Here is a 26,782-nt window from a genome sequence, read left to right on the forward strand (position 1 = left end):
CTAGTTGTAAAAGTAACCCTGTCGAGGCTAAAACAGTCTCCATCAAACAGTGTGTACCATCAAAACCACTTCCTATAAAACATGAAATGTTTCAGCTAACGGATAGTATGATAGTGATTCGACTGTTAATCCACAAATACATAACATATGTTTAAAAAATGGTTATTCACTGCATATAAGAGATTTTCACCTTTTTTCCAACTTGATGTGTGATGATTTCTCACCCTGAAAGCAGTCTAGTCTACGGCCAAACCGCAATCCATTATTCTGTTTTCTTTAGACAGCTATTAGAAACATCTGCTAACTTTAGCCACCACTAGCAAACCATTCAATAGAAGTAGGCTAATCCGTCCCGTATGTCATAATGACCCACAACAGCATTAAGTAATGTCAACTCAGAATTATGGAATTGATTTCAGATTATATAAATATTTTTTGGTAAAAAATGTACATGCTCACACTATGATTACTTCCACCTTTTGAATGGCGTTGGTTAAAGTAAGCAGACGTTTGTAATGCCTGTTTAATAAAAACGGAACCATGTGAAGCCAGTAAAAATCAGAGCCAATGACTGATGACACGTACAGGAGTAGTAGTTTTATTAAAATCATGCACATCACATTGTGTTGGTGCAAATACTTTTAATCTGTATACTCCAGAAACTCTAATGCAACTTTTCATTTCTTTACAAAATAGAATTTTAAACAATTATTTATTCACAAAAAAGCTATTTGATCTGACGTTTCTGAACAATGTTTTCAGTCATGTCATGTTGTATTCCACTGGCATGGTATTATGAGAGCGACTGGCTGGGTTTTAAAATAACTCTGAGGATAAGCAGAAACCTTTTAAAATACATAAAATTAATGATTTCCATTTAACACAGGGTAGAAGACAGCATGTATGATTTAGTACGAGACAATTGATTATAGACTCTTCTTGTGTTGGTCAAATACAGTACTTCACCACTGGTGTTCTGGAATTCTCTAAATTGTCTAATAAAACTATCATTTTAATTTCCCTCAACAAACATTACCACTTTATTTGCATTGGTGGGGAAACAAGTGTGAATTAGTGAAAAAAGTCTTTTAAAATCAATATATTGAATGTTAATTATGTGACTGAAAACATTTTGACTAAAAAAAGAAAATAAATCTGGGATAAAAAAAGATTCCATTAATTTCTGTTAATTAAAACAAACCCAAATGAAAACATTACACTGCCTGTACTGAAAGCCTGTTGAACTGAAACGGAATGGTGTCCTGCACTTCAGGCACCACAGTCACTATAGAAGACTTCTGTCCTAAATGACATCCTAGGGACTGAAAAGCTCAAACAGACAGAACTTTGGATGATGTAACCAATATCTTTCCCATATCAGCTTTTATTTTGTGTATAGAATGTATATTTACAAACGTACATTCATTCATATATACACATATTGTGGTTGACGTGACAAATGTTCTTTCCCACATTGTAACAACAGTAGCAGATGTCAAAACATCACATTTTGAAAAGCATGAAAAGGGAATCTGCTGCGTCCTTTAGCTGATGTCTTATGATGTAGCAAACACGTACTGGTGAAGTCACTGACTTAGCACAGTTACAGGTGATGTCACTCACCATGGTAGACTTTGTGTGATGTCTCTGTGTGAACAACAAACAGGATTCTAGGTCGGCATGGTCCACTGTTCCAGCACTAACCTCATCACTCCCTCCTCCAACTTCCGTTGTCTTGGTGATAGTCTATACGCCACTTGTGTAGAGACGAGCTGTGTCCTGTCCTACCTAATGTATAGAGACGAGCTGTGTCCTGTCCTACCTAATGTATAGAGACGAGCTGTGTCCTGTCCTACCTAATGTATAGAGAAGAGCTGTGTCCTGTGCTTTGTGGTGGTGTAAGTTAAGCGATTGGATCAGGGTCTGATTGCGATGAAGCATTCACAATGACTCGTGTACACAGGTAAAGTATGAGGAATAGCTTGTTTATTTACAACTCCAGTGTAGGCAGAAGATCCTAGTGAGACCTCACTGAATCTGCACAATGGAGTTTGCAGAATTAAGTCTGCTTAGCCAGTTAACTGGTATCGATACTACAAAGCAGGATCTATGATCTAGCCAGTTAAACGTGTAAATATTCTGGCGTAACATCCGCGTCGAAAGTTAAGTTTGACATGGGCTTGGTGTCGTAGACTCAGCAACCAAAAACAAATATTTGTGTCTGGTAAATATATTACTGGTGTTTTATCCAAGTGAGCTGGCTTCCTCACTGGTCCAGTTTGGCAGTACCGGTCCACTAGACACCACACGCCAGGATCCTTCCTTCACCTAACAGTTCACTAATCACTGATCGTCTACCTCAGAACCTCCTGGTTCACATTCAGCTCCATAGGTCACTCATCAAACCCAGCCCAGCGGCTCCACGGCTGAAAGAGCACCCTTCTCCTTTCTGACCTGAAGTAGTGCACACTTGTGTACAGGGAAGTGTGCCATTTGAGACACGGCCAACACTCCTGTTAACCGCCGACCTTCTACCTCTGGTTCTACACTGGTTTTAGTTAACATTTCTGTTCTTTGATGGCAAAGCTTTCTTCCCCAGACGTGTTCTGGAGGTGAGACATAGTCCTGGTGAGACAGACCAGACATAGTCCTGGTGAGACAGACCAGACATAGTCCTGGTGAGACAGGTAAGCAATCAGAATCCTCCTTTTGGCCTTTGGTGAGATTTTAGTAGTGATCAGATCTATGGTGCAGAGGGCTTTCTGTGGGCTGGCTGGGGACTAGAACCCATAGAATACAGAGGGCAGAGCCTGAGACTAGAACCCAAGGAATACCGATGGCAGAGTCTGGGACTAGAAGCCAACATACTATGAGCTTAGGAATTGGGACTAGAAGTATAGACATAAAACTACAGTTAGATGCTCCGAACCATAACCACAAACACTTGGAAGCTCAAGCTCAGAGTTAGGGGGCTAAGACCAGTCTAGTCTCCTACAGCCATTAGACTGGGGGGGTTTGTGCCTTCCATCCTTCTAGTCTCCCTTGTCTAAAACCAGAACCTGACTGTGTACAAGTTGCCAGAAATCATGTTGCAGCACACCAAATAAGGTTCCATTTTAATTCAAAGTCTATGAACTGTAGTGTTTTTCTCCTCCATACACAGAGGAAACATGACAGTAGTATCGTCACATGGTGAATCAGTCCTCTACACACCAGTCATTTATGGTTTGTTTGTAGGTCAAATATTCAATGTGTAGTTAAAAACTCCTCTGTAGAATTACCAGTTCTGACACAGACACCTGCTATTAGTTTCTGTAGGCACTTTGTGCCTCATGAATGTAGACTGCTTTAAAATCACCCTATTTCCCAAATATAGTACTCAACTTTAGACCAGAGTCCTATTCCCTATAATAGTACATTACTTTAGACCAGAGCCCTATTACAGGGCAACAGCAGGGAGTATCAAGGGACACAACCTAAGAATAATCAGAATGATTTGGCTTCAATAATAAACCCTTATTTGGAATACCACATTAACACCCGAACAAACCAACAAACCATAACATTTAGCTAAAACAACTTGTAGCCAAAATAAATGAATAAAGGTTTGGTACCCATCAAGAAAAAAATAACCAAAACAAAAGCCTAGTTTAGGCCACTTTAATAATAATAAAATTACTAATATTCCCATCAAACTGATTAAGAACAGAAAAAATAACTGTTGATATAGTATTTAATCTATGGTAGAAATTACAACTTTTCATCTTGGTTACTCTTCTCCCTCTCTATATACACAGACTTTGTACAGTTTGCAGCAGAGGAGCTATCTGACACCAGAGGGAATCCATCAATCCATGGAGAACAGGCCCTGTGTGGAAAGACCAGACAGGGGTCAGCTCCCAGGGTGGGGGTGATCCATCCATAAAATGAGGGCTGACTAAAGGGGCAGGCTGAGGTGCTGAAGGAGCAGGGGGGTGGGGCTGCCTGGGTGACAGTCCAGGGGGGCGGAGCTGAGGTTTCAGGTGGTGCTGCTTTTGGAGAAGTTGGGGTAAAGCACTGCTGCCGTCACTGCTACCATCACCGCAACCACTGGCATCCAGGGACTCCACCCACTCTGCAAAAGACACACAGGGATCAGAGATGGAGGCAAGGCCTTCAGCCGGCCCACAGATTAAGGCCAGACGTTGGAGAGAGAGATTGAGGGGGAGAGAGAGAGAGAGAGATTGAGGGGGGAGAGAGAGAGCGAGAGGGGAGAGATTGAGGGGGGAGAGAGAGCGAGAGATTGAGGGGGGAGAGAGCGAGAGAGATTGAGGGGGGAGAGAGCGAGAGAGATTGAGGGGGGAGAGAGCGAGAGAGATTGAGGGGGGAGAGAGCGAGAGAGATTGAGGGGGGAGAGAGCGAGATTGAGGGGGGAGAGAGCGAGATTGAGGGGGGAGAGAGAGAGAGAGCGAGATTGAGGGGGGAGAGAGAGAGAGAGCGAGATTGAGGGGGGAGAGAGAGAGAGCGAGATTGAGGGGGGAGAGAGAGAGAGCGAGATTGAGGGGGGAGAGAGAGAGAGAGAGCGAGATTGAGGGGGGAGAGAGAGAGAGCGAGATTGAGGGGGGAGAGAGAGAGAGAGCGATTGAGGGGGGAGAGAGAGAGAGAGCGATTGAGGGGGGAGAGAGAGAGAGAGCGATTGAGGGGGGAGAGAGAGAGAGAGCGATTGAGGGGGGAGAGAGAGAGCGATTGAAGGGGGAGAGAGAGAGAGATTGAGGGGGGAGAGAGAGAGAGATTGAGGGGGGAGAGAGAGAGAGATTGAGGGGGGAGAGAGAGAGAGATTGAGGGGGGAGAGAGAGAGAGATTGAGGGGGGTGAGAGAGAGAGATTGAGGGGGGTGAGAGAGAGAGATTGAGGGGGGTGAGAGAGAGAGATTGAGGGGGGAGAGAGAGAGAGATTGAGGGGGGAGAGAGAGATTGAGGGGGGAGAGAGAGAGAAAGATTGAGGGGGGAGAGAGAGATTGAGGGGGGAGAGAGAGAGATTGAGGGGGGAGAGAGAGATTGAGGGGGGGGGGGAGATTGAGGGGGGGAGAGATTGAGGGGGGGGGAGAGATTGAGGGGGGGGGAGAGAGATTGAGGAGGGGGAGAGATTGAGGGGGGGGGGGGAGAGATTGAGGGGGGGGGGGGAGAGATTGAGGGGGGGGAGAGGGAGAGAGATTGAGGGGGGGGAGAGAGATTGAGGGGGGGGATTGAGGGGGGGGGAGAGAGATTGAGGGGGGGGGATTGAGGGGGGGGGAGATTGAGGGGGGGGGAGATTGAGGGGGGGAGAGATTGAGGGGGGGAGAGATTGAGGGGGGGGGAGATTGAGGGGGGGGGAGATTGAGGGGGGGGGAGATTGAGGGGGGGGGAGATTGAGGGGGGGGGAGATTGAGGGGGGGAGAGATTGAGGGGGGAGAGATTGAGGGGGGGGGAGATTGAGGGGGGGGGGAGAGAGATTGAGGGGGGGGAGAGAGATTGAGGGGGGGGGGAGATTGAGGGGGGGGAGAGAGATTGAGGGGGGGGGGAGATTGAGGGGGGGGAGAGAGATTGAGGGGGGGGAGAGAGATTGAGGGGGGGAGAGATTGAGGGGGGGAGAGAGATTGAGGGGGGGAGAGAGATTGAGGGGGGGGGAGAGATTGAGGGGGGGGAGAGAGATTGAGGGGGAGAGAGATTGAGGGGGAGAGAGATTGAGGGGGAGAGAGATTGAGGGGGAGAGAGATTGAGGGGGAGAGAGATTGAGGGGGAGAGAGATTGAGGGGGAGAGAGATTGAGGGGGAGAGAGATTGAGGAAAGAGCAAGACTGGAGCGAGAGAGATGTGTGCTTAGATGACGGAGAGAGAGAACAGGGGCATAGGAAAGAGAGAAAGGCACAAGAAACAGCACTGCAGTTTCACTGGGAGAGAGCCAGGTACCCTTCAGAAGAAAGTCAATGAAAACAACGAGTATGATAAAGCAATAATGATAAAAAATTAAACAACCCCAGGAAACCAAAGAAAAAGGGGCGCTGGCATTCCATTAGTGATCCAAGCAGAGCAGACAGCTTCCATCACTGGAGGAGTTACAGTAGGACTGTCTGAACACCGCTAAAAACGACATGGCAGTTCAGTGGAGGGAGGTTGCTTTTCCAGTCCTGGATGGCTCAAACACTTCTGGACCTCATCAGCTCCTAATAACAGTCTGATGATGAAATGGGCCACCAGGCCTGAATTAAATCTGTCAAAGTGCATTCTGTTTTGACATCGGATGGAAGAAACAGGGAGGATGCTCCCGGTTTTATTCTGTGTCAATGTTTCACAACTAAAATGTGTTGAATACACTCTTGGTAAGTGCAACTCTTGGTGCATTCTAGACAACTCTGAAACTTCAGTGATTTCAGACAATCACTGTCGTATTTGGCTGACAACAGGATGATCTACACTAATAACGCAGGTTAATTTTTACTGGAAGGATCAGAGTTTGTGCCACAAATACCAGGAAGGAAGCAAAACCAGAAGTGTTAGGGCTCTCCAGGATTGGACCGGACCAGCTCTGGTACTCCAGTTCCCCAGTGTTGGTCGTTGCCAGACAGCAAAAGCAGCAGAGGAGCGTCAATGACAGCCATGCACTGAACAGTTAGAAGATGGCGGTGATGATGGAAACGCCAGACAGATGACAGAGACACTCAACGGGAGCACAGTGTACCTTACTACCACAACTGGCCGAAGCACCAATACAGCAAAGCCAGGATAAGGCCGATGAAAATGGCTTGGACAGGCTGCAATATGGAGGGCTACAGGAAGGGAAGGGATCAGTCAATCAATCAGAGAATAGTCAAATAATCAGTCTTCATGTACAAATCTACAACAGAGACCTAATCAAATGTTTTTCAATAACTAAGGGGGGGGGGGGATTGTTAGTGGGACAGTTTTTTACATTATTAGAAGAGGGAGGGGCCACTGGGATGGTGTTTAACAAAGATAGGAGGGCAATTCCACGCAAATGTCAACCTTGCTGTGAAAAATTAAAGTTATCATAAAAAAATCAAAACCCTTTCTAAGTTGTCCATTTGGATCTGTATTTTATTGTATTGATGTGCTGTCATGTACATCTCATGCTTTAAAAAGAGGGATCAAAGCCTCCTTTAATTATACTTTATGTTGATAGTAAGGATTTTGCAGAAAGATGGGGGCATGACTGAGATATAAATACACTCACTTTGTTATAACTGCATTTCCCTTTAAATTTATAAAGGCTATATTTAGGAAGTCATGATGCTTAAGTGCTGTGTCACGTCCTTAACGATTTAAAGAATAAGTTTAGATTGTATAATCATTATTATTACAATTAATTTGAAACTTTATGTACAAAGCCAAAATATGTCCATTCTAGTTATGATTGACAAATCATCTCACTTAATTGCTCTAAACAACCTAATTATGCGTTACGGACGTGACCGTTACGGACGCTTCACATTAAATCATGCATGATTTGACCAGCGCATATTTGTTTAAATCAATACGAAAAGATAAATTCATCAACTTTACAATATAAATCGATCTATTGCTTGAAATGGAGTGGAAAGAAGTCAAACTTATTTAAACTCACCTTGGTCTTTCATCATTTTACTGTTAAAAAACCCCACACATATATTAAATTGATCTCTATTACTGTACATCAGAACTTTTTAGAAATCAATTAATACTAGTACCATGGAGTGTGCGTGCGCGTGTGTGAGAGAGAGAAATATGAGACGCGCCTTCTGTGATGACTCTCTTTCCCGCGCACGCCCTCTGTGGTCAAAGGCAGTTATTTCTGTGGTGATTGTAGATCTGCGATTTCTGGACAAAATCTCTACTTTATTTGCAGTAATTGGTAAGTATTTTGGGCGTCTCTTTCACACAGATCGTCTTGATCCTCCTGACATCCAAACCAATATAAACGTGGCAAAAACCCATCGGGCCTAATGAAATGAAGTAATCATTGTGATTTTGACTTAAGACAATAACATTTCAAGTATTATTTCAATGCATTGGCTAATTTTGCAATAATGTGGCTATTTTAAAGCACGATTGCGCATTCAACAACGCAAAACGGTTATAAACATTGCGATTAGTTTGACACAAAACATAATATTGCGATCATTGTGACATGATTGCTTTTTTGCATGCAAAAAGAAAAAAAAACGCTCTCCAGACTGTTTGTTCTATATAGACACAGGCCAACACACTGTTACAATCAGACAGCGTTTCAATTCACTGACGGGACTGAGGGGAAACCGGTGCTCTTAACTCCGGAGAATATCGATGTGATAAACTGCATATATAATGATTATGTATCTTAGCATTATCAATTCCATATCTTTCGGGGTCTAAAGTAAACACCTTGATGATAAAAACACATTATCAAGCAAGCAATATCATGCCCGAATTGAGTTTTGAACATGCTCACATGCCGGTTACAGTTTAGCAGCATGAGAGATATGCGTGAACTAATCTATAACACGGTGATTTCCGTTTAAATTTGATTAATTGTGCAGACTTACCTTACTGATGTCTCAGATGTTTGTTGTTTCAAATAAAAAGAGACACACAAAAAGGTCTCTGTTCAAGTTTTCCAGCGTCAGCCAAGTGATGATTTCGGAACGGAAAGAAGTTACATCCGTAACGTCCGTTTTTCCTCATAAATTGATTTTTTTAAAAATAAAATAAATAATGTATGTTCTATAGAGAGCCGACACTCATCCATTCGGCTGGTATTATTTATTTTGGCTTGTGCATTTTAATTCACAGAATTTCAACAAAGTATATTGTCTCCCACAAACTCGCGTCTTTTTTTTGTCACGTCCATAACGCATGTGTATTTCCCTCATATTAAATATAAAACGCATGTGTAGATTGATATTTTTCTAATGTCTGTACTCCTTTATTAAGGGAGTATGGACATATAAACAGACATTTAAATATATTGGTATTAAATGCATTTTCTGAGAATTTATATTTTATGTTTTGACTGCAAATGTCACGTCCATAACGCTGGAATTGCCCAGGAGGGAGACTGAGGCAGGGGTCTGGGGAGGAGTTGGGGGGGGGGGGGGGGTGAAGAGCGGCAACTGGTTGGAAAAATAAAGAGAAACCAGATTGGTGGACTGATATCTAAAGACACAGAGACCTGGTTCCACCACACATCTAGAAGCTGAACACACAGTTGACAGATGTTCACACAAGACATTTCCTTTAACCTTAAAGGAAGGGTTCACCCACATTAGCAGCTCTTTTCAAATAGGCTAACATCTGAGCATTTAAGTCCTGTTATGCTGTAACGTTAGCATTTGAAAAAGGGCGCCAGAAGTAAAGCCTTGTCCACAGACAGCTTACAGGCTGAAGACACCCGTGTGTCATTATGTCATTTAGATGAAATACTCCTTTAACAGTGATGACAGCAGTAACAAGACAAAACAGACAGTGGGAGAGGAAGACCAAAAGAAAGGGCTTAACACAAACACTTGTAAAGATAGTGCTGCCGAGTACACTAACATATCTACAAGGTTCATCAGGCTGAGTACTCTTACGAACTCATTTATCTGGGGGGCCAGTGGGGACGTTCTAATCCAGGACAGAGGAGATCTAGAGGCTGAACGCTGAGACGTTCCTCCTGCATGAAGGACACACAGGCACCTCATAGACAGTGAAAGCATCAGGGAGTTCCCATTCCAAAAACTAGATCCAGAAAAAGTAGCTGGACTTTGCTCCTGACAGACTTGAGGCTAGAACGGCCCAATCACGGCCCAGCTCAGTTCAGCACAACCCCCCTCCCCCCGCCCCCCCATCAGTGATGTGTCGGCAGATGGGTGCTACAGAAAATGAAGGAATTTCCCAACATGCTGACAAGGACTGTGTCTCAGAAGGGCTTTCTGTGCTGACGTCTGCAGCAGGAGCACACAGGTCAGCAGGTCACAGGTCAGCAGGTCACAGGTGAGGGCTTGTGACGGCATTCCTGTCAATGGATCTAGGGTCACTTGCCCACAACACCCCTGACCTCCTCTGTCAACTGACCCATCACATGGGATCTGACCGGGAGGCCTGCCGACACATGGGATCTGACCGGGAGGCCTGCCGACACATGGGATCTGACCGGGAGGCCTGCCGACACATGGGATCTGACCGGGAGGCCTGCCGACACATGGGATCTGACCGGGAGGCCTGCCATCACATGGGATCTGACCGGGAGGCCTGCCGACACATGGGATCTGACCGGGAGGCCTGCCGACACATGGGATCTGACCGGGAGGCCTGCCGACACATGGGATCTGACCGGGAGGCCTGCCATCACATGGGATCTGACCGGGAGGCCTGCCATCACATGGGATCTGACCGGGAGGCCTGCCATCACATGGGATCTGACCGGGAGGCCTGCCATCACATGGGATCTGACCGGGAGGCCTGCCATCACATGGGATCTGACCGGGAGGCCTGCCATCACATGGGATCTGACCGGGAGGCCTGCCATCACATGGGATCTGACCGGGAGGCCTGCCATCACATGGGATCTGACCGGGAGGCCTGCCATCACATGGGATCTGACCGGGAGGCCTGCCATCACATGGGATCTGACCGGGAGGCCTGCCATCACATGGGATCTGACCGGGAGGCCTGCCATCACATGGGATCTAACCGGGAGGCCTGCCATCACACAATCAAATCAAACAACTACATCTGAGCCGCGCGCTTGCTCTCTCCATCACACCCTCAACATCAGGGTCTCCATATCGCCTCTCTGAGCGCATTTGCGCCCGGTACCAACGTCCTAACCAGAGGAAGTTCCGTCTCTGTGACCTTTGACCCGGGGATCATGGTGTGTCTACTCACATTCTTGCCCTTGTCCTGTAGCAGCTGGAGGCTGACTTGACACTGTTGCAGCTCGTCGTGGATGGAGCGCTTCTCCTGCTCCGTTCGCTCATAGCGCTGCCTCAGGTCAGACAGCAGTGTCTGAGTGTCCTCATACTGGGGGGGAGAGGGAGGCGCAGAGGGAGAGAGGGAGAAAGAGAGGGGGGCAGAGGGAGGTGCAGAGGGAGAAAGAGAGGGAGGCACTCCAGTGAACAACAACAGAAAAGACAACATATCTGATGGGATTTCCATATGGATTTGTTGGGCTAGACTGGGATTTCTTTACAAAGAAAGGAGATTAAAAACAAAATCCCCAACATTTATAGTTATCAGGGAAACAATGCTGAACATTCCAGATCAGAATGATCTTGTCTGAAACGCTGATGCAACACACATTTTCAGAAAGGTTATCAGTTTCCAGCATCGACACGACGTTGTAGCGCCGTTCGGTTTGAACAGGGTATTGGACCACATCACCCCCCCTACCTCCTTCTGCAGGCTCTGTGTTCTGGAGGCAGCCTGGGCCAACTGGGACTGCAGCTTGTTGGCATCCTGAAGGTGTTGATCTTGCAGGGAACCCATCCTGCTCTGCATCTCCCCCTGTGACTTCTCCAGAGACTGGAGACTGCTGCTCAGAGAGGCACTCTGCTGTCTGGAGCTGAGAAGGAAGGAAGAGGGACATTTACCACCGGCCTACTCTGACAGTTGTTCCACTAGGGGGCGCCCAGTAAGGTGGTCTAAGGGATCCTCAGTAGCGCCAAGCTCACCCCCACAATCCTGCATCGGGGGGGGGGGGGGGGGGGGATTTCCTCACACACACGTTGACCACTACAACTTAGTGTTTGGGCCAGCAGCGTGGAAATAAGCAGACACATTTTGTGGATTCAATGGAAAGTCGCCATGTTTGTTTCAGATGTGCACGCACTATTGACCTCCGACCAAACTATAGCTGACTCAAAGGGGGCGTGGCAGATCGCCAAACCTCCCATGGTAGGACACTCCCATAAGCAGGGCCTCATTCTCCACTCATTCAGCAGGGACTCAATTCACATCACGCAGAACTAGAAGCAGTGACTGGCTATGACTCTGACTCACAAGGCGGGTTTCCATTGACCCAGGTTTATATGACAAAAAAACATTTCAGCTCTGGATGTAGGAAACACTGAGGTCAACCGGGTTCCTTCCAGTGACACCTTCTGACCTGGACATTAAATACAGATTATACTAGGACACCACACTGTAGTAGAGGACTGGTCAGATTATACTAGGACACCACACTGTAGTAGAGGACTGGTCAGATTATACTAGGACACCACACCGTAGTAGAGGACTGGTCAGATTATACTAGGACACCACACTGTAGTAGAGGACTGGTCAGATTATACTAGGACACCACACTGTAGTAGAGGACTGGTCAGATTATACTAGGACACCACACTGTAGTAGAGGACTGGTCAGATTATACTAGGACACCACACTGTAGTAGAGGACTGGTCAGATTATACTAGGACACCACACTGTAGTAGAGGACTGGTCAGATTATACTAGGACACCACACTGTAGTAGAGGACTGGTCAGATTATACTAGGACACCACACTGTAGTAGAGGACTGGTCAGATTATACTAGGACACCACACTGTAGTAGAGGACTGGTCAGATTATACTAGGACACCACACTGTAGTAGAGGACTGGTCAGATTATACTAGGACACCACACTGTAGTAGAGGACTGGTCAGATTATACTAGGACACCACACTGTAGTAGAGGACTGGTCAGATTATACTAGGACACCACACTGTAGTAGAGGACTGGTCAGATTATACTAGGACACCACACTGTAGTAGAGGACTGGTCAGATTATACTAGGACACCACACTGTAGTAGAGGACTGGTCAGATTATACTAGGACACCACACTGTAGTAGAGGACTGGTCAGATTATACTAGGACACCACACTGTAGTAGAGGACTGGTCAGATTATACTAGGACACCACACTGTAGTAGAGGACTGGTCAGATTATACTAGGACACCACACTGTAGTAGAGGACTGGTCAGATTATACTAGGACACCACACTGTAGTAGAGGACTGGTCAGATTATACTAGGACACCACACTGTAGTAGAGGACTGGTCAGATTATACTAGGACACCACACTGTAGTAGAGGACTGGTCAGATTATACTAGGACACCACACTGTAGTAGAGGACTGGTCAGATTATACTAGGACACCACACTGTAGTAGAGGACTGGTCAGATTATACTAGGACACCACACTGTAGTAGAGGACTGGTCAGATTATACTAGGACACCACACTGTAGTAGAGGACTGGTCAGATTATACTAGGACACCACACTGTAGTAGAGGACTGGTCAGATTATACTAGGACACCACACTGTAGTAGAGGACTGGTCAGATTATACTAGGACACCACACTGTAGTAGAGGACTGGTCCCATCACTGAGGGGGACGATAAACCAGAATCAGTCCTGGAAAATATTAACATGGTTACCTGGAAGTTGACACTTTCCTTACAACACTAATTCAGGTCTGCGAATGGCAAAGTCACCCCCTTTCATTTGTTTTACATAACTGTAATGTACTGCTAAGTATGACCAAGTCAAGACACATTATGAAGACTTTACATTAGCCTACTGGCTGCATAGAGGGGTGGAAAGCATGACAATATAACAGCATAATTACTGGTTGCTGGGGTGACCACCACATGAGTCAGCTAACATTAGCTTTGCTAGGTAATGACAACACCGGCATTTGTCTACATCATTCTGATTACATGACTTAATACTTAACCACTTTACCATTGCCAAAGCATTACCAGGCCCTAGTGCAATTTAGAATAAACAGTCATTAGCCCTTGTTTAAAAGTAACCAATTCACACAGGTGCAAACCATTATTTAGGAGAGATGCTCCGTACAAAATCCGCTGTTAATCCTTGACTGCTGTTATGGCGTGCAGTTTGCACATTCGATGGAGTTGTTTTTAGAAGTAAATCCAACAACCATACATGGGAGTATAAACAGAGTGCAATTCACATGCACAGGGTTCACGAGCTGGAGATTAGATGTTTAAATTGGCAAGCTGGCCCAATGGCTATCGAGCCGATTTCTGCCAGATTTCTCAGACTACAGAGGCCACATCTGAAGCAAGGTTCCACCAGACCTTCTGAGGATTTGGTCCGAAGTGTCTGGGAACGAGATTAAGGATGTAGACCAACCTGTCCAGCTCAGTCTCCAGCCTTTGCAGTCTGTCCAACAGGGAGGTCTTCTCAGAACGAAGACACTCACACTCCTGCTGCAGACTGGAGCAGTCCTTCTGAAGACGCTCCAACTCTCCTACACACACAGATTGAAACTTGGTAATCATAGTCCATCTAAAGACGCTCCCTCCCACACACAGACACACGTTTCTATGGCTACCCTCATGGGGACCAAAAAATAGATATTGCATGCTCCCTTGCCCTACACCCAAACCCTACACCCAAACCCTACACCCAAACCTCAATAAAGTAACATTTATGCCTAAAATATACCTAGATGTAAAGCCTAACCATTGTATACTATACCCATGAGTATATTTAGACCTAAGACACACACACACACACAGTAATATCGTACCTTGTAGGTCAGTAGCCCTGCTATTGGAAGGGTCAAGGGTCAGGATTAGTAGTATCGTACCTTGTAGGTCATTAGCTCTCTGCTGGTGTCGGCTCTGCTGCTGGAATGTAGTCTGCAGGGAGTTAATCTCCTCTTCGTATTTAGAGGCAGTCTTCCTCCATTTGTCCAGTTGGGCCGTGACCCCAGCCAAGTCACCTTGCAGGGCAGCCATTTCCCGGTCCCTCTCGGCCGTGGCTGCCTCCATGGCGTGGCGGAGGACCAGCACCTCCTCCTGAGCGGAGTACAGCTCCTCCCGCGTGTTGCTGATGGTACTCTCACGCTGCTCCTTCAACTCCTCCATGTCACCCGCTAGCTTCCCCAACTGGCCTGGAAACGTTCATGTCAAAAACTGTGTTTTATTATATTTGAACTTAACCTGCACAGCTGAAGTCTGACGCCATACAACCGCACAGAGGAGAACTGATCAACTGCTGCATCCCTTGCTGATTGAAAAGTCCTATTTCAATCAGTCATATAGTGCAAACTAAGGCTAGAACACAAATGTGCTCCCATTTGGGTCCCCGGAACTGAAAACCAAGTAGATACTGCAGATCTACTCACTCTGTAAGTACTGGATCTGCTTGGCTGACTCCTCAGTCTGCTGTCTGTTGTTCCGCCTCTCCTCCTCCAAAAGGGCTTGGAGCTCCAGACACTTTTGCTTCCCTGTGTTGGCTAACTCCTGCGCCTCCAGCAGCTCTCTGTGCAGGTGGTCGATCACCTCCTCCGTGTCCCCGGGCTCCAGGTGGGCGCGACGCAGCTCATCTGGAGACGACATTAGCATATGGGCATTAGCGTATGTACAGTGAAAGGGACAGAGATGCTGAATATAACAAAAAGCAGGTGAATAGAAAAGCCTTTAAAACCACAGACTAAAGACACCAAATAGGCGACATCACACTGCGGCCCAAGGGGGGGCCAGTGGTATAAACCCCGACCTGGACATATTCTACTGCAGCATGGGTATAAATCCAGCCTACTGTGAGGACAGTAAGAAATCATCCAATAAAGCACAAAATGTTCTAGAATAAATATATATCATACAAATGTTTACATATCACAAAGAAATCTGTGTTGGTTCCCCTAAATCTTCAGCAGTCCACATGTGGAAGTTCAGATGATGTAACAGAACCGACAAGGCGATAATGAGGTAATGGATCTGGGGTCAGTTAACCCCGACACTGCCCTCATTCTCTAATCAGAACCACACGGTCCTAGCCTGGAGTCCAAATGGAAGCCAAATCCCTTCACAGCAGGGTTGAAGGAGGACACCCCACCTCACCAGCCAGGAACTCAGCATTGCCCATACCAGATGAGGGGGGGGGGGGGGGGCCCTGGCTGAATGAAGTCGGGGAGGGGGTTCTTGATGTAGTAGAAAGACCCAGGGGGGTGAAGGCTCTCTAGGATGATGTGGTAGAAAGACCCAGGGGGGGGGGGGTGAAGGCTCTCTAGGATGATGTGGTCTGGAGCAGGGGAACCACAAATGAACCATGTCATCTCACTCCTTCACTTCTACAGCCAGATGTTCATTACATCACCCCCATGGACGTTGTGACATCATCACATAACTTGACCAGAGGGAAATGAATTCAACGTAGTTAATTTAATTCTCAGACCTGATGTCTGGACTGTGAAGGAGAGAAGAGTGTCTTAGTAACCTTATTAAAACACCCCAGAGCATGGTATCTCTTACAGGTAAACAATCAATTTGTAGGGTTCAGGATGCAGTTGGCAATTTTACAGGGACACTGCATTGAATTTCACAGATACTACACAGGGATTGATTAACTTCGAAATACCTTGATGCCTTCAGAGGCAAGAGATAAAGGATTGAGCCCATGAAGTTGTGACTAAAATGGTAACAACCAAGCAAGCTGATCTCAGTTCAACAGTGCCCCCTGGTGGGGCTGTCATACCATGACCAGAGCAACATCCCTGGAGAGAACAGACTTAAGTCTTGTCGGAGTCACTCTCCTTCAACTTGAGGATTGAGGTGACTTGCAAGTCCAACTACCAGAATAAATGTAAGAAAAACTACAGTTATGCTTCCTGCAGTGTGTGCACGTGTGTGCACGTGTGTGCACGTGTGTGCACGTGCCAGAAGGACATGACCTCCCTGTGGCAGGAGACAAACAACGGCAGCCAAGCACCTACAGATCGATCACTAATATGGAGCACATAGAAGAGCTCTTACTGGTCCATCTAAATGATATAGGGTTTGCCTGACCCTGAATCAGCGGTTACATCATATCAGTCATAGATCACAGCAAAATGAAATGGGGTGGCGCAATTAGTCAAGGTGTCAAATGCATTGTGAGACCAGGATGAAAAGCAACGCGTTTACTCGTAAGGCCATTTTGGTAAGAGCAGTTACATTATGAAATGCTAAATTATGTTGTGAGAAAACTAGGGACCAATCAGAAGACCGACGGAAGAAGAGCTACTCAACTACTCAAGAGACAATGAACAGTTGTAGAATCAACTCCTGCTACAGCGCTATCCAGGAGTCAACATTAACGATGGTCCGCTGGCCTGGGGCCTGTAAGACCTAACATAGGGCCGTCCCCATTTAAATACATAGTATTAAAACGTGGATTTTTGCTCGTTCTCGCATTAAAATGCATCTGGCGCATTCGTCTTTTTTACCAATAATATTCAACGCCTCGTCTGTTTTGACCAATCATAGTTCATAGTGCATTCTAGACAGGACCCAAGTACAGTATCGTACCAGGCAAAGCAAGTGCTCTCATTGTTGTTATTGGGGAAAGAACAGGTTCCATGGAGTGAAAACGATAACAGCAAGGGGACACAACGTTCCCGACGGAAAGCCGATAAGGCAGGGTCGTTTAAGGGTCGTTTACCTACAGAGGCTGCATCAATGAATGTCTTCCTGCTCCGAATGAATGAGGTGGCGCGTAGCCAAATTGAAAAACTAATCATGACCGCTTATGTTATGAAGAGGTAGAAAACATCCATGACATAGTCCTTTGAATACGGATATTGAAACCATACTGACATGGCTAGTCGACAGTAAGTGTCATGTTAACTACGCCTGCCTAAGCACTTACTAGCAGTGACACAGTAGAAGGCAGTCAACCAACTAGTCCAAGTACTGTATCGCACCATATTTATGTTACCATAAATATATCAACACAGTTATTTTCATGCTTTTGTCACAACAAATAACCAAGCATCTTCATCAAAAGATGATTATATTTATAGTAGCTAATATTTTGCTAACCATTTATTAAAACGTAATGATGTGCATTGCATCATATGTATGTAAAGCAATTGCTTTTATCAGATCTGATGACTCAAATTACATGCAAATCTGTGGTATGAATCAATATTCTGATGATATGATATTTACATATTATATATTGGTAAAATTCAGTTATATATATTTTTTTAATCAATTCGGCCCAGTAGATTTCAGACCAACTGGCCCTTTAGGACCAGTGAGAAAGAAAGTTAGACCCAGTACAATCCCATTACAGACCACCCAGTCCAATATCAAACACAGGATTAGTAGAAGTATCCCATTACAGACCACCCAGTCCAATATCAAACACAGGATTAGTAGAAGTATCCCATTACAGACCACCCAGTCCAATATCAAACACAGGATTAGTAGAAGTATCCCATTACAGACCACCCAGTCCAATATCAAACACAGGATTAGAAGAAGTATCCCATTACAGACCACCCAGTACAATATCAAACACAGGATTAGTAGAAGTATCCCATTACAGACCACCCAGTCCAATATCAAACACAGGATTAGTAGAAGTATCCCATTACAGACCACCCAGTCCAATATCAAACACAGGATTAGTAGAAGTATCCCATTACAGACTACCCAGTCCAATATCAAACACAGGATTAGTAGAAGTATCCCATTACAGACCACCCAGTCCAATATCAAACACAGGATTAGTAGAAGTATCCCATTACAGACCAACCAGTCCAATATCAAACACAGGATTAGTAGAAGTATCCCATTACAGACCAACCAGTCCAATATCAAACACAGGATTAGTAGAACTATCAAAACACAGGATTAGTAGTAAAGCCAAACAAAATAAGTGGATTAGCCTGTGTAATCCCTGGTATACATCAGACCAGTACACCCGGGAACATTACCGCCCCTTTCTGGGGGACAATAAACAAAACTCGCCATTGACATACATACATTTAAAATACCAGTACAAAACAACACTAATAGAGAACCACCAGAATGTATTAGTTTATAAATTACCCAAAATATATTATGTCAAGTCAATATATGTCTACTATGCCTGCCATAGAACGTGCAAGATACGTGTCCATTTACTCTTCCAGCATCAAACTGTTGCAATAACCCCACTCTATGGTGGACCATGGATAAATATCTGGATAAATAATGAGAGTCTAGAACTTCTACAGTACTTTGCTAGGCCCGTTGCTATAACCAGTCAAATTCAGACAAAAACGTTGCGTCCATTGCGTCGCTGGTTGCTTGGTTTCATTTTCCCAAGTAGAGTTTGGGCTCGTAGTAGTACTGTGGACGGTTATTTTTTACCTCCTACGCGCTCGCTCTTCGCGCACGTAAATCAGTATCCAAGGAAAGTTATTTACCTTTGCTGGCTAGCTTGTTTGCGTTGTTAAAGTGAACACGTTATGTTTCCTGTTATAACCTCAACCAAAATCGCGTTAGCAGGGCAACTGTGGGAGAAATTAGCATTTGAGAAGCCTTACTGTCGGGAAATGCGCGTTGTTTACCTACTAGATCTCACCGTAATGATCTCTAAAAATCGTCACGGTAGCGCGTCAAACCGTTGATATAGCAACGGACGCTACAAGTGCTTGAATCCAACGATGACGCGGAGGGGTCGTCATTTTTAATGACAGGCCCCTCCCTACGTGACAAAGTCACGCTGTGTCAATGCCCTCTTGCTCCTCCTGGATAATTGTTAATTGGTTTACATTACACCAGCGTGCCTACAGCACGCAGTGTTCATCGGACCAGATGCTGGATCACTGACGTTGAGTGTACGCACATGCTTGAGAACACATCACACACACACACACCTGTTGCCGTTTTTAAAATCAAGGAATTAGAGCCAGGTACAAATCCAGCATGAGATTTGGGACTCCAGTTCCCTCATGATACAGGCGGACAGCCTGTGGTTGTTGGGACTTCAGGGTGTATCATGCTTGGGGGAAAGGTGTATTAATTGAAGTTGGAACCTGTGAGTTTGCCCTCGGGGAGGCCTAATTACAGGTCATGTGTCATGCAGTGTCCTGTTCACAGCTCAGTTCCACCATCAGGCCTGTCCTCCACTTTCACCCCCCTTCTAACTCTATAAATAATCACGAGGTCCAGCCGTGAGCTCCACGGTCACACCCTGCCACCCTGGCCTAATAACGCGCACGCACAGTGTATCAGGAGGCCCCCTCTTCCATATTTGTCCACTTCCGATAACCACAGTACTATTTAGGGTTTCATTTAGGAGCCTGGACGCGTTCTAACGTAACCACAAATGATGACTCACCAGCGAGTGGGCAGTGGTTAACAGGACAGTACCACTCATCTGTGCAACACGCCTCCTCAACATTCCCATAAATGGATGTAAGGAGTCAAACAGACGGCAGACTCTATACAACAGGTGTCCATGTGAACCAGACCAACACAGACAAATGAAACGGCTTAAACAGAACAGTAAATACTTCATATTAGTATCAATATCACCAACACCTTGACATCTCTATTGATATCATATATGGACATGTCAATATCATGGGTGACTGTTTGGCCATCACTGTGACATCACTATTCATATTGATGTGTAAAACCGCTGAACCACTACAGTGAAGTCTGTAGCACCATTAAGTGTAAGCGCCATTTACCTTTGAGCAGGGCGACTCTGTTTTGAGGCTCGTTCAGTTCATGATCATCCATGTTTCCGTCTACAGAGAGAAATTAAGCGAAAGTCCGTCAGAAAAACAGAGAGAGCGAGAGAGAGAGCGAGAGAGAGAGCGAGAGAGAGAGCGAGAGAGAGAGCGAGAGAGAGAGCGAGAGAGAGAGCGAGAGAGAGAGCGAGAGAGAGAGCGAGAGAGAGAGCGAGAGAGAGAGCGAGAGAGAGAGCGAGAGAGAGAGCGAGAGAGAGAGCGAGAGAGAGAGCGAGAGAGAGAGCGAGAGAGAGAGCGAGAGAGCGAGAGAGAGAGCGAGAGAGAGAGCGAGAGAGAGAGCGAGAGAGCGAGAGAGCGAGAGAGCGAGAGAGCGAGCGAGCGAGCGAGCGAGCGAGCGAGAGAGCGAGAGAGCGAGCGAGCGAGAGAGCGAGAGAGCGAGAGAGCGAGAGAGAGAGCGAGAGAGCGAGAGAGCGAGCGAGCGAGAGAGCGAGCGAGAGAGCGAGAGAGCGAGAGAGCGAGAGAGCGAGAGAGCGAGAGAGAGAGAGAGAGAGCGAGAGAGCGAGAGAGCGAGAGAGCGAGAGAGCGAGAGAGCGAGAGAGCGAGAGAGCGAGAGAGCGAGAGAGCGAGAGAGAGAGAGAGAGAGAGAGAGAGAGAGAGAGAGAGAGGAGGGGGGGAGAGAGGACAAAGTATTCACAGTGAACACGAAGCTGAGACCAAAGTGATCCACACAGACAGACATTAAAATAGATAAAATCAATACTCTAATTGTGATTGGACACAAGTAACTCAGCATGCTATAGTGACTATAAACAGAAAGGTACATAGACACACTGCCAACATGGCTTATCGCTAAAGACTTACTGATGTGAGGAACATAGTCCAAATAACCCCTCTTAAAAATTACAAGAAATGTAGCTTGCTAATGCCGATAAAAATTCTAGAGTTAGTTACCAGAGGTGTCGTCACTGCTGCGATCCTTACTGGGGCTCAGAGTGTCTGACATATCAGCCTCTTTAGCATCCAGCTGGTTTTCTAGACAGGCCGGGAGAGACCATTCAGACCAGGAGAGACCATTCAGACCAGGAGAGACCATTCAGAACAGGGGCAACACTGACAACACTGACCTGACATGAGCATTACTGAGCTGAAACCCCCAAAATACAGATTCAGAAATCCTCATGTCATGAAACAGACATCATGTCAATGTCTTAATCCAGACGTTAATATATCAAGGCACAGATGACGACCCCCCCCCCCCCCGCGACAGGGTTGGTTTGCTCCTCTTACTCCCAGCCTCTTCTTCACCACAGATGGTCATACCCCTGGCCACCCCCCCCCACCACCCAGGGGTACTGAGTTATGGTTACGGTTGCGCCACATGGCTAAAATAGCTGGGTCTTTTGTTCTGTCCAGTGGGGTTCTGATGTGAGTGATCCACACAGCCGTCTGGGGTTAAGTGCTAATACATGCTGTTAGGAAACTCAACAATAGTCGCTATGCACTCAGGTATTTGGACAGAGACGGCAAACTGAGCAGGGTGACACAGAGTCACACAGCAGGACAAATCGGAGGTTAGGGCGATAGTGTTCAGGGCAGGCCTTCATCACAGGCCCAGGAGAGAACCAGCAAAGAAGATAAAAACAGCTCTTTATTTTGATCTTGTAGAGTAAACTGGGTGTTGTGTGTCCCCCAGGACTGGGTGTTGTGTGTGTCCCCCAGGGGGATTTGGGAGACAAGCTGCCTCTACACATCTGCATCTCTGACATTTACTCAACCTCTCAGAAACTTCCAGAACACCAGAAGGTTCATCAGTTCTCTGCACCATTAAATAAATCATTTCTATAGCACTTAAAACAATAGAAGAATCCAAATGCAATACATCCCCAAGAACTGCCTAGCAACAGTCGGCTACCTCAACCAGGAAGTCTATAAATGCACGCACCCTCCAAAGATGTTGTAAAGCAGTGCTAGGGCAACCATGTCCTGAAATACCAAAGTTCGTGCAAGATTTAGTTTCAACTAAAAAAAACAAAACACACTGAGCCACTTTGCTAGTTGATTAGTGATTGACTGAACAGAACTCAAGTGATCTTCAAAGCGGTTCAATTAAGACCCGGCCCCCCAGAACCAGCCTGTCCCCGTGGTAGAGGGCTCCCTGGGAACTGGCCCTAGACACAGAGTGGGGCAGACACTGACCTCTCCATAGCAACGTCATGTTTGTTGTAGTCACTAACAAAACAAAGACACAAGCCAGGATTCTCCACAGGAGCCATGAACACATGCAGTGTGTTGCTTTGTGACTCAGATTAATCTCCCGGTTCAGCCGGTAGAGACCGGCCATCATCTGGTCTGCAGGCCCAAGCAGTGACAGAAAGCCAGGCGCCACCAAACCCAACTGTGACTCAGGATGCCCATTCTGGAAGAACAATACCTGGTACCTCCACATGGTGGTGCTTTCAGACATATTACAGTTAAAAGCCATCTACTATATAAAGAGAGCATTGTTTTGTTTTTTTACCTTTGAGTCTGTCAGGACTGGTCAGGCTATCCTCTTCTGCTGTCTGGTTGTTCTGCAGGTGGGCATCGATCACCTCTGAGAGAGTTAGAGAGACAACAGGAGTGACCGACGGAGAGCAGCAGTCAGATATAGTAACTACCCAGAGGATGGGGTGAGTGAAAGCTGTGTGGGAGGGCGGTCTTTCGGATTACACTGAATAAGACCGTACTGAAATGGGATCAGTCTACTGACTAATCATCTTCCACAACACCGGTCTTCTGCATCCAAGAACCAACAGGTTGTAATGTTGTTGTGGGACAGCTATTATCTGGTATGCTTTTGTTTTGTAGTATATAGAGTCTGACCAGTGAGACAAGATGCATTGGACAGGTTTTTGTTCACATCATCAAACGTCAGAAATACTGCTCCGTTAGGAGCCACACCTTACAAATATTTCATAAAAGTAATACATTTGTTAATTAGGAAAATTAAATAAACTTGTTTACTCAAGTCTAATATTGTGATCTGTTATTAGTGGTGGTTGAAGACCCGATAAAAATAGGCAGATGCAATTTTGCCTTGCTGGCTCTGGAATATGACCAAGACAAATCCTGGTAACTGGTGGATTTCTTTACCACGTGTAAGGACATCAACAGAACAGACTGACACTTTACCGTCAAAGTTCGCCAGCTTGTGCAACGACGATCCAACTGCTTCTTTGAACTGCTTCACAGCTGTAAAGAAAGAAAAAAATAAATAAAGCTGTTCAAAGAAATTACCACTCCTCTATTGCATCCTTGATCTCAAATCACACCACCTTCCAAGGGCCGTTTTACCCAGAGCCCAGGGAAAAGCCGAGTGTGTCTGTTATTCTACCATCCATCTCCAAAACCTGTTCTAACTTGCTTTGAGTTGCAGGAAAAGTCCCTGGTTTTGTCATTGCAAGGATAAAAGCATCTGATAAATAACTCATATTTTTAAAGGGGAACAACAATTAATATGTAAAATGTGTCCAAGTTCAAGTGCTTGCTGGCCTGTCTCTATATGCATGCAGCCCTGTCATTCAGGGAGAGCAGGGTTTAGCTAGCCTCAGTTCAGCAACTTCCTAACGTCTCTACAGAAGGCATGTGGACTAACAATACATGTCAACTAGCCATCTTTAGAGATGTGAGAACAGGCAAATTTTAAAACCCTCAACTGACAATTACATTAAATTTGTATCGTATGTACCAAAAGTATTTTCGTTGACAGCACATTTGTTTTTCACATAGATAATCATTATAAGGTTCAAACAAGAGTCTTTAGCTGAGGGGTGAGCAATATAACCAGATGACGCGGAACTCAAGCTAGCTCAACCCTGCTCTGAGGTGATCCTGCTCTCCAATAGAGAGACAGTCCAACAATAACGTCAAGTGATTTATGAACTTTGACAAACTGTAGATATTTGTTGTTACTCCCCTTTAAGAACAGCATATTAAAGCTATTTAGTGTTAAACAAAAATGTTGATGAACACATAACACCACCAAACAAAGCTGCATGATGTCAGAATGTAGCATTAAAAACTGGCACAGATATAACAATTAGCATCATCAGTAACAGTTAACTACAAGACCCATCATGCAACCGGAAAGTTAAAACCCCAACAGTCCCAAGAGAAGAACCAAAACTTGGAGGTTGCGATGATATGCTGAAAACAAAGCGTAAATGTCTCAACACATGCAAACATAAACACTGAAAGGGATATTTTTGATAATCAAAGTAACACATTTCCTGTGGTCTGCCTTTGGATCTGCTCTGCACAGCTAAACATAACTAAACAAAACCTCTAAATCAACGAAAAAAAAAAAAAAAAGTACCTGTTAGGAACCAATCTTCTAAACTTATTAAACGATTCCAGTATCAAGCCAACAAAAGGACAACCTACCACTAACCCAAAACCTTAGAAAATATCTACCTCAGCAATCTGCTGTGAGTCCAAGCATAAAGAGAGCTAAACAACAGAATTTGGGGTGGAAGAAGATTAAAACTCTCCACAAGAAACCCAAAAGAATACACGTTCAGAAAAAACAAACAGACAAGGTAAAAGTAAAACACCTCAGCACATCCCTTGGAAGCGGCTCTGTGTAACTGTCTGCTAAATCCTAAAATCTTAATGGAAAATGAGTATTTTATAATTCTGACTGCATTAGCCAGGTTGGGTTATGTGTGCTGTGCTTTTATTACAAAACTGACGCTCTGAAATGGACATGCAGAATACTCTGACAACATTTTGACGTGTAAGGTAACGGTAGAACAACATGCTCAACATCAGTAAAGCCAACAGTCAACTGAATTAGCAGAGGGAGAAATGTCTTGGCCTTTTTCTCCAGACAAATGAGCACGTCATTCAGACAAATGAGCACGTCATTCAGACAAATGAGCACGTCATTCAGACAAATGAGCACGTCATTCAGACAAATGAGCACGTCATTCAGACAAATGAGCACGTCATTCAGACAAATGAGCACGTCATTCAGACAAATGAGCACGTCATTCAGACAAATGAGCACGTCATTCAGACAGAGGGCAGAAATCCAATAAAGAAGCTACAGGTATAGCAGAGACCAATATAGATGACCAGTCAGCATCCGCATTTAGAACACCAACAGGAACAGAGTGACACGAGCCCCGGCTGGAGAGCTGAGCTCTATTAATAATATGATTTGATTAGAGCCAGACAACAGTGGAAAGAACGCCTTGGTGATGTTGTACTCTTTAGGGACACTCACTCTGGCCCTCTATGTGCTGGTCTTTAGGGACAATCACTCTGGCCCTCTATGTGCTGGTCTTTAGGGACAATCACTCTGGCCCTCTATGTGCTGGTCTTTAGGGACAATCACTCTGGCCCTCTATGTGCTGGTCTTTAGGGACAATCACTCTGGCCCTCTATGTGCTGGTCTTTAGGGACAATCACTCTGGCCCTCTATGTGCTGGTCTTTAGGGACAATCACTCTGGCCCTCTATGTGCTGGTCTTTAGGGACAATCACTCTGGCCCTCTATGTGCTGGTCTTTAGGGACACTCACTCTGGCCCTCTATGTGCTGGTCTTTAGGGACAATCACTCTGGCCCTCTTTGTGCTGGTCTTTAGGGACACTCACTCTGGCCCTCTATGTGCTGGTTGATTCCTCTTTAGGGACACTCACTCTGGCCCTCTATGTGCTGGTTGATTCCTCTTTAGGGACACTCACTCTGGCCCTCTATGTGCTGGTTGATTCCTCTTTAGGGACACTCACTCTGGCCCTCTATGTGCTGGTTGATTCCTCTTTAGGGACACTCACTCTGGCCCTCTATGTGCTGGTTGATTACAGCGGTGAAGTCCCCTCCCCGTTTTTTAAGAAAATGGTCCAACAGAAGAAGAAAAATCTACCATTAAATATGAGTCCTCAGGTCAGTTTCAGCCTAAAGGAACATGCACACGGAGTGATAACACACAGCCGAGGATGGCATTTTACTCTAAGGCCCAGAAACAGGATGCATGAGACATCCACAGTCCATGACACCAACATCCTGGAAGGCAGCAACAACAGGTTTGCCAAACAAAGATTTGGACCAACCCAAAACTTCCAAGGAACAGGACGAATTGTATAATATTTTAAAACAGCTCAGTCCAGTCGATAGCTAAAGTTACAGGACAGGTTGACCGAGGGTAAGGATGACAGCTGACGTTTGAGCACACCTCAGTTGAATGTTTAGTTCATTAGAGGGCTTTCTGCATCAGGGACTCATTGGTTTAATGGTTTACATTAAAGCAAAGGTAGGGTATAGGAATACAGCAGTGGAGCTAAATGAAGAGATCAGTCTTC

At 45.5% G+C, this 26,782-nt stretch overlaps 1 protein-coding gene across 7 annotated transcripts in view; it reads right to left on the bottom strand.

The window, feature by feature from the left end:
• Window positions 1-1,969: 1,969 nt before the first annotated feature.
• slmapa (sarcolemma associated protein a) overlaps window positions 1,970-26,782 on the bottom strand; it is a 56,242-nt gene continuing 31,429 nt past the window's right edge. For 5 of the 7 annotated variants that reach the window (XM_010874672.5, XM_010874708.5, XM_010874690.5 and 2 more), the window contains 10 exons: window positions 23,613-23,672; window positions 22,960-23,034; window positions 21,393-21,473; window positions 20,439-20,498; window positions 15,114-15,314; window positions 14,574-14,879; window positions 14,114-14,231; window positions 11,362-11,533; window positions 10,858-10,992; window positions 1,970-4,114 (listed from right to left, as the gene is read on the bottom strand). In XM_010874672.5, coding sequence (XP_010872974.1) covers window positions 4,019-4,114; window positions 10,858-10,992; window positions 11,362-11,533; window positions 14,114-14,231; window positions 14,574-14,879; window positions 15,114-15,314; window positions 20,439-20,498; window positions 21,393-21,473; window positions 22,960-23,034; window positions 23,613-23,672 — 1,304 coding nt within the window. In that variant the 3' untranslated portion in view covers window positions 1,970-4,018. Of the gene's footprint in view, window positions 4,115-6,694; window positions 6,783-10,857; window positions 10,993-11,361; window positions 11,534-14,113; window positions 14,232-14,573; window positions 14,880-15,113; window positions 15,315-20,438; window positions 20,499-21,392; window positions 21,474-22,959; window positions 23,035-23,612; window positions 23,673-26,782 lie in introns of all 7 variants that reach the window. The other 2 variants (XM_034287646.1, XM_034287652.1) reach the window with 1 other exon arrangement.

Source organism: Esox lucius, chromosome 2 (assembly GCF_011004845.1).
Source record: "Esox lucius isolate fEsoLuc1 chromosome 2, fEsoLuc1.pri, whole genome shotgun sequence".
Lineage (NCBI taxonomy): Eukaryota > Metazoa > Chordata > Actinopteri > Esociformes > Esocidae > Esox > Esox lucius.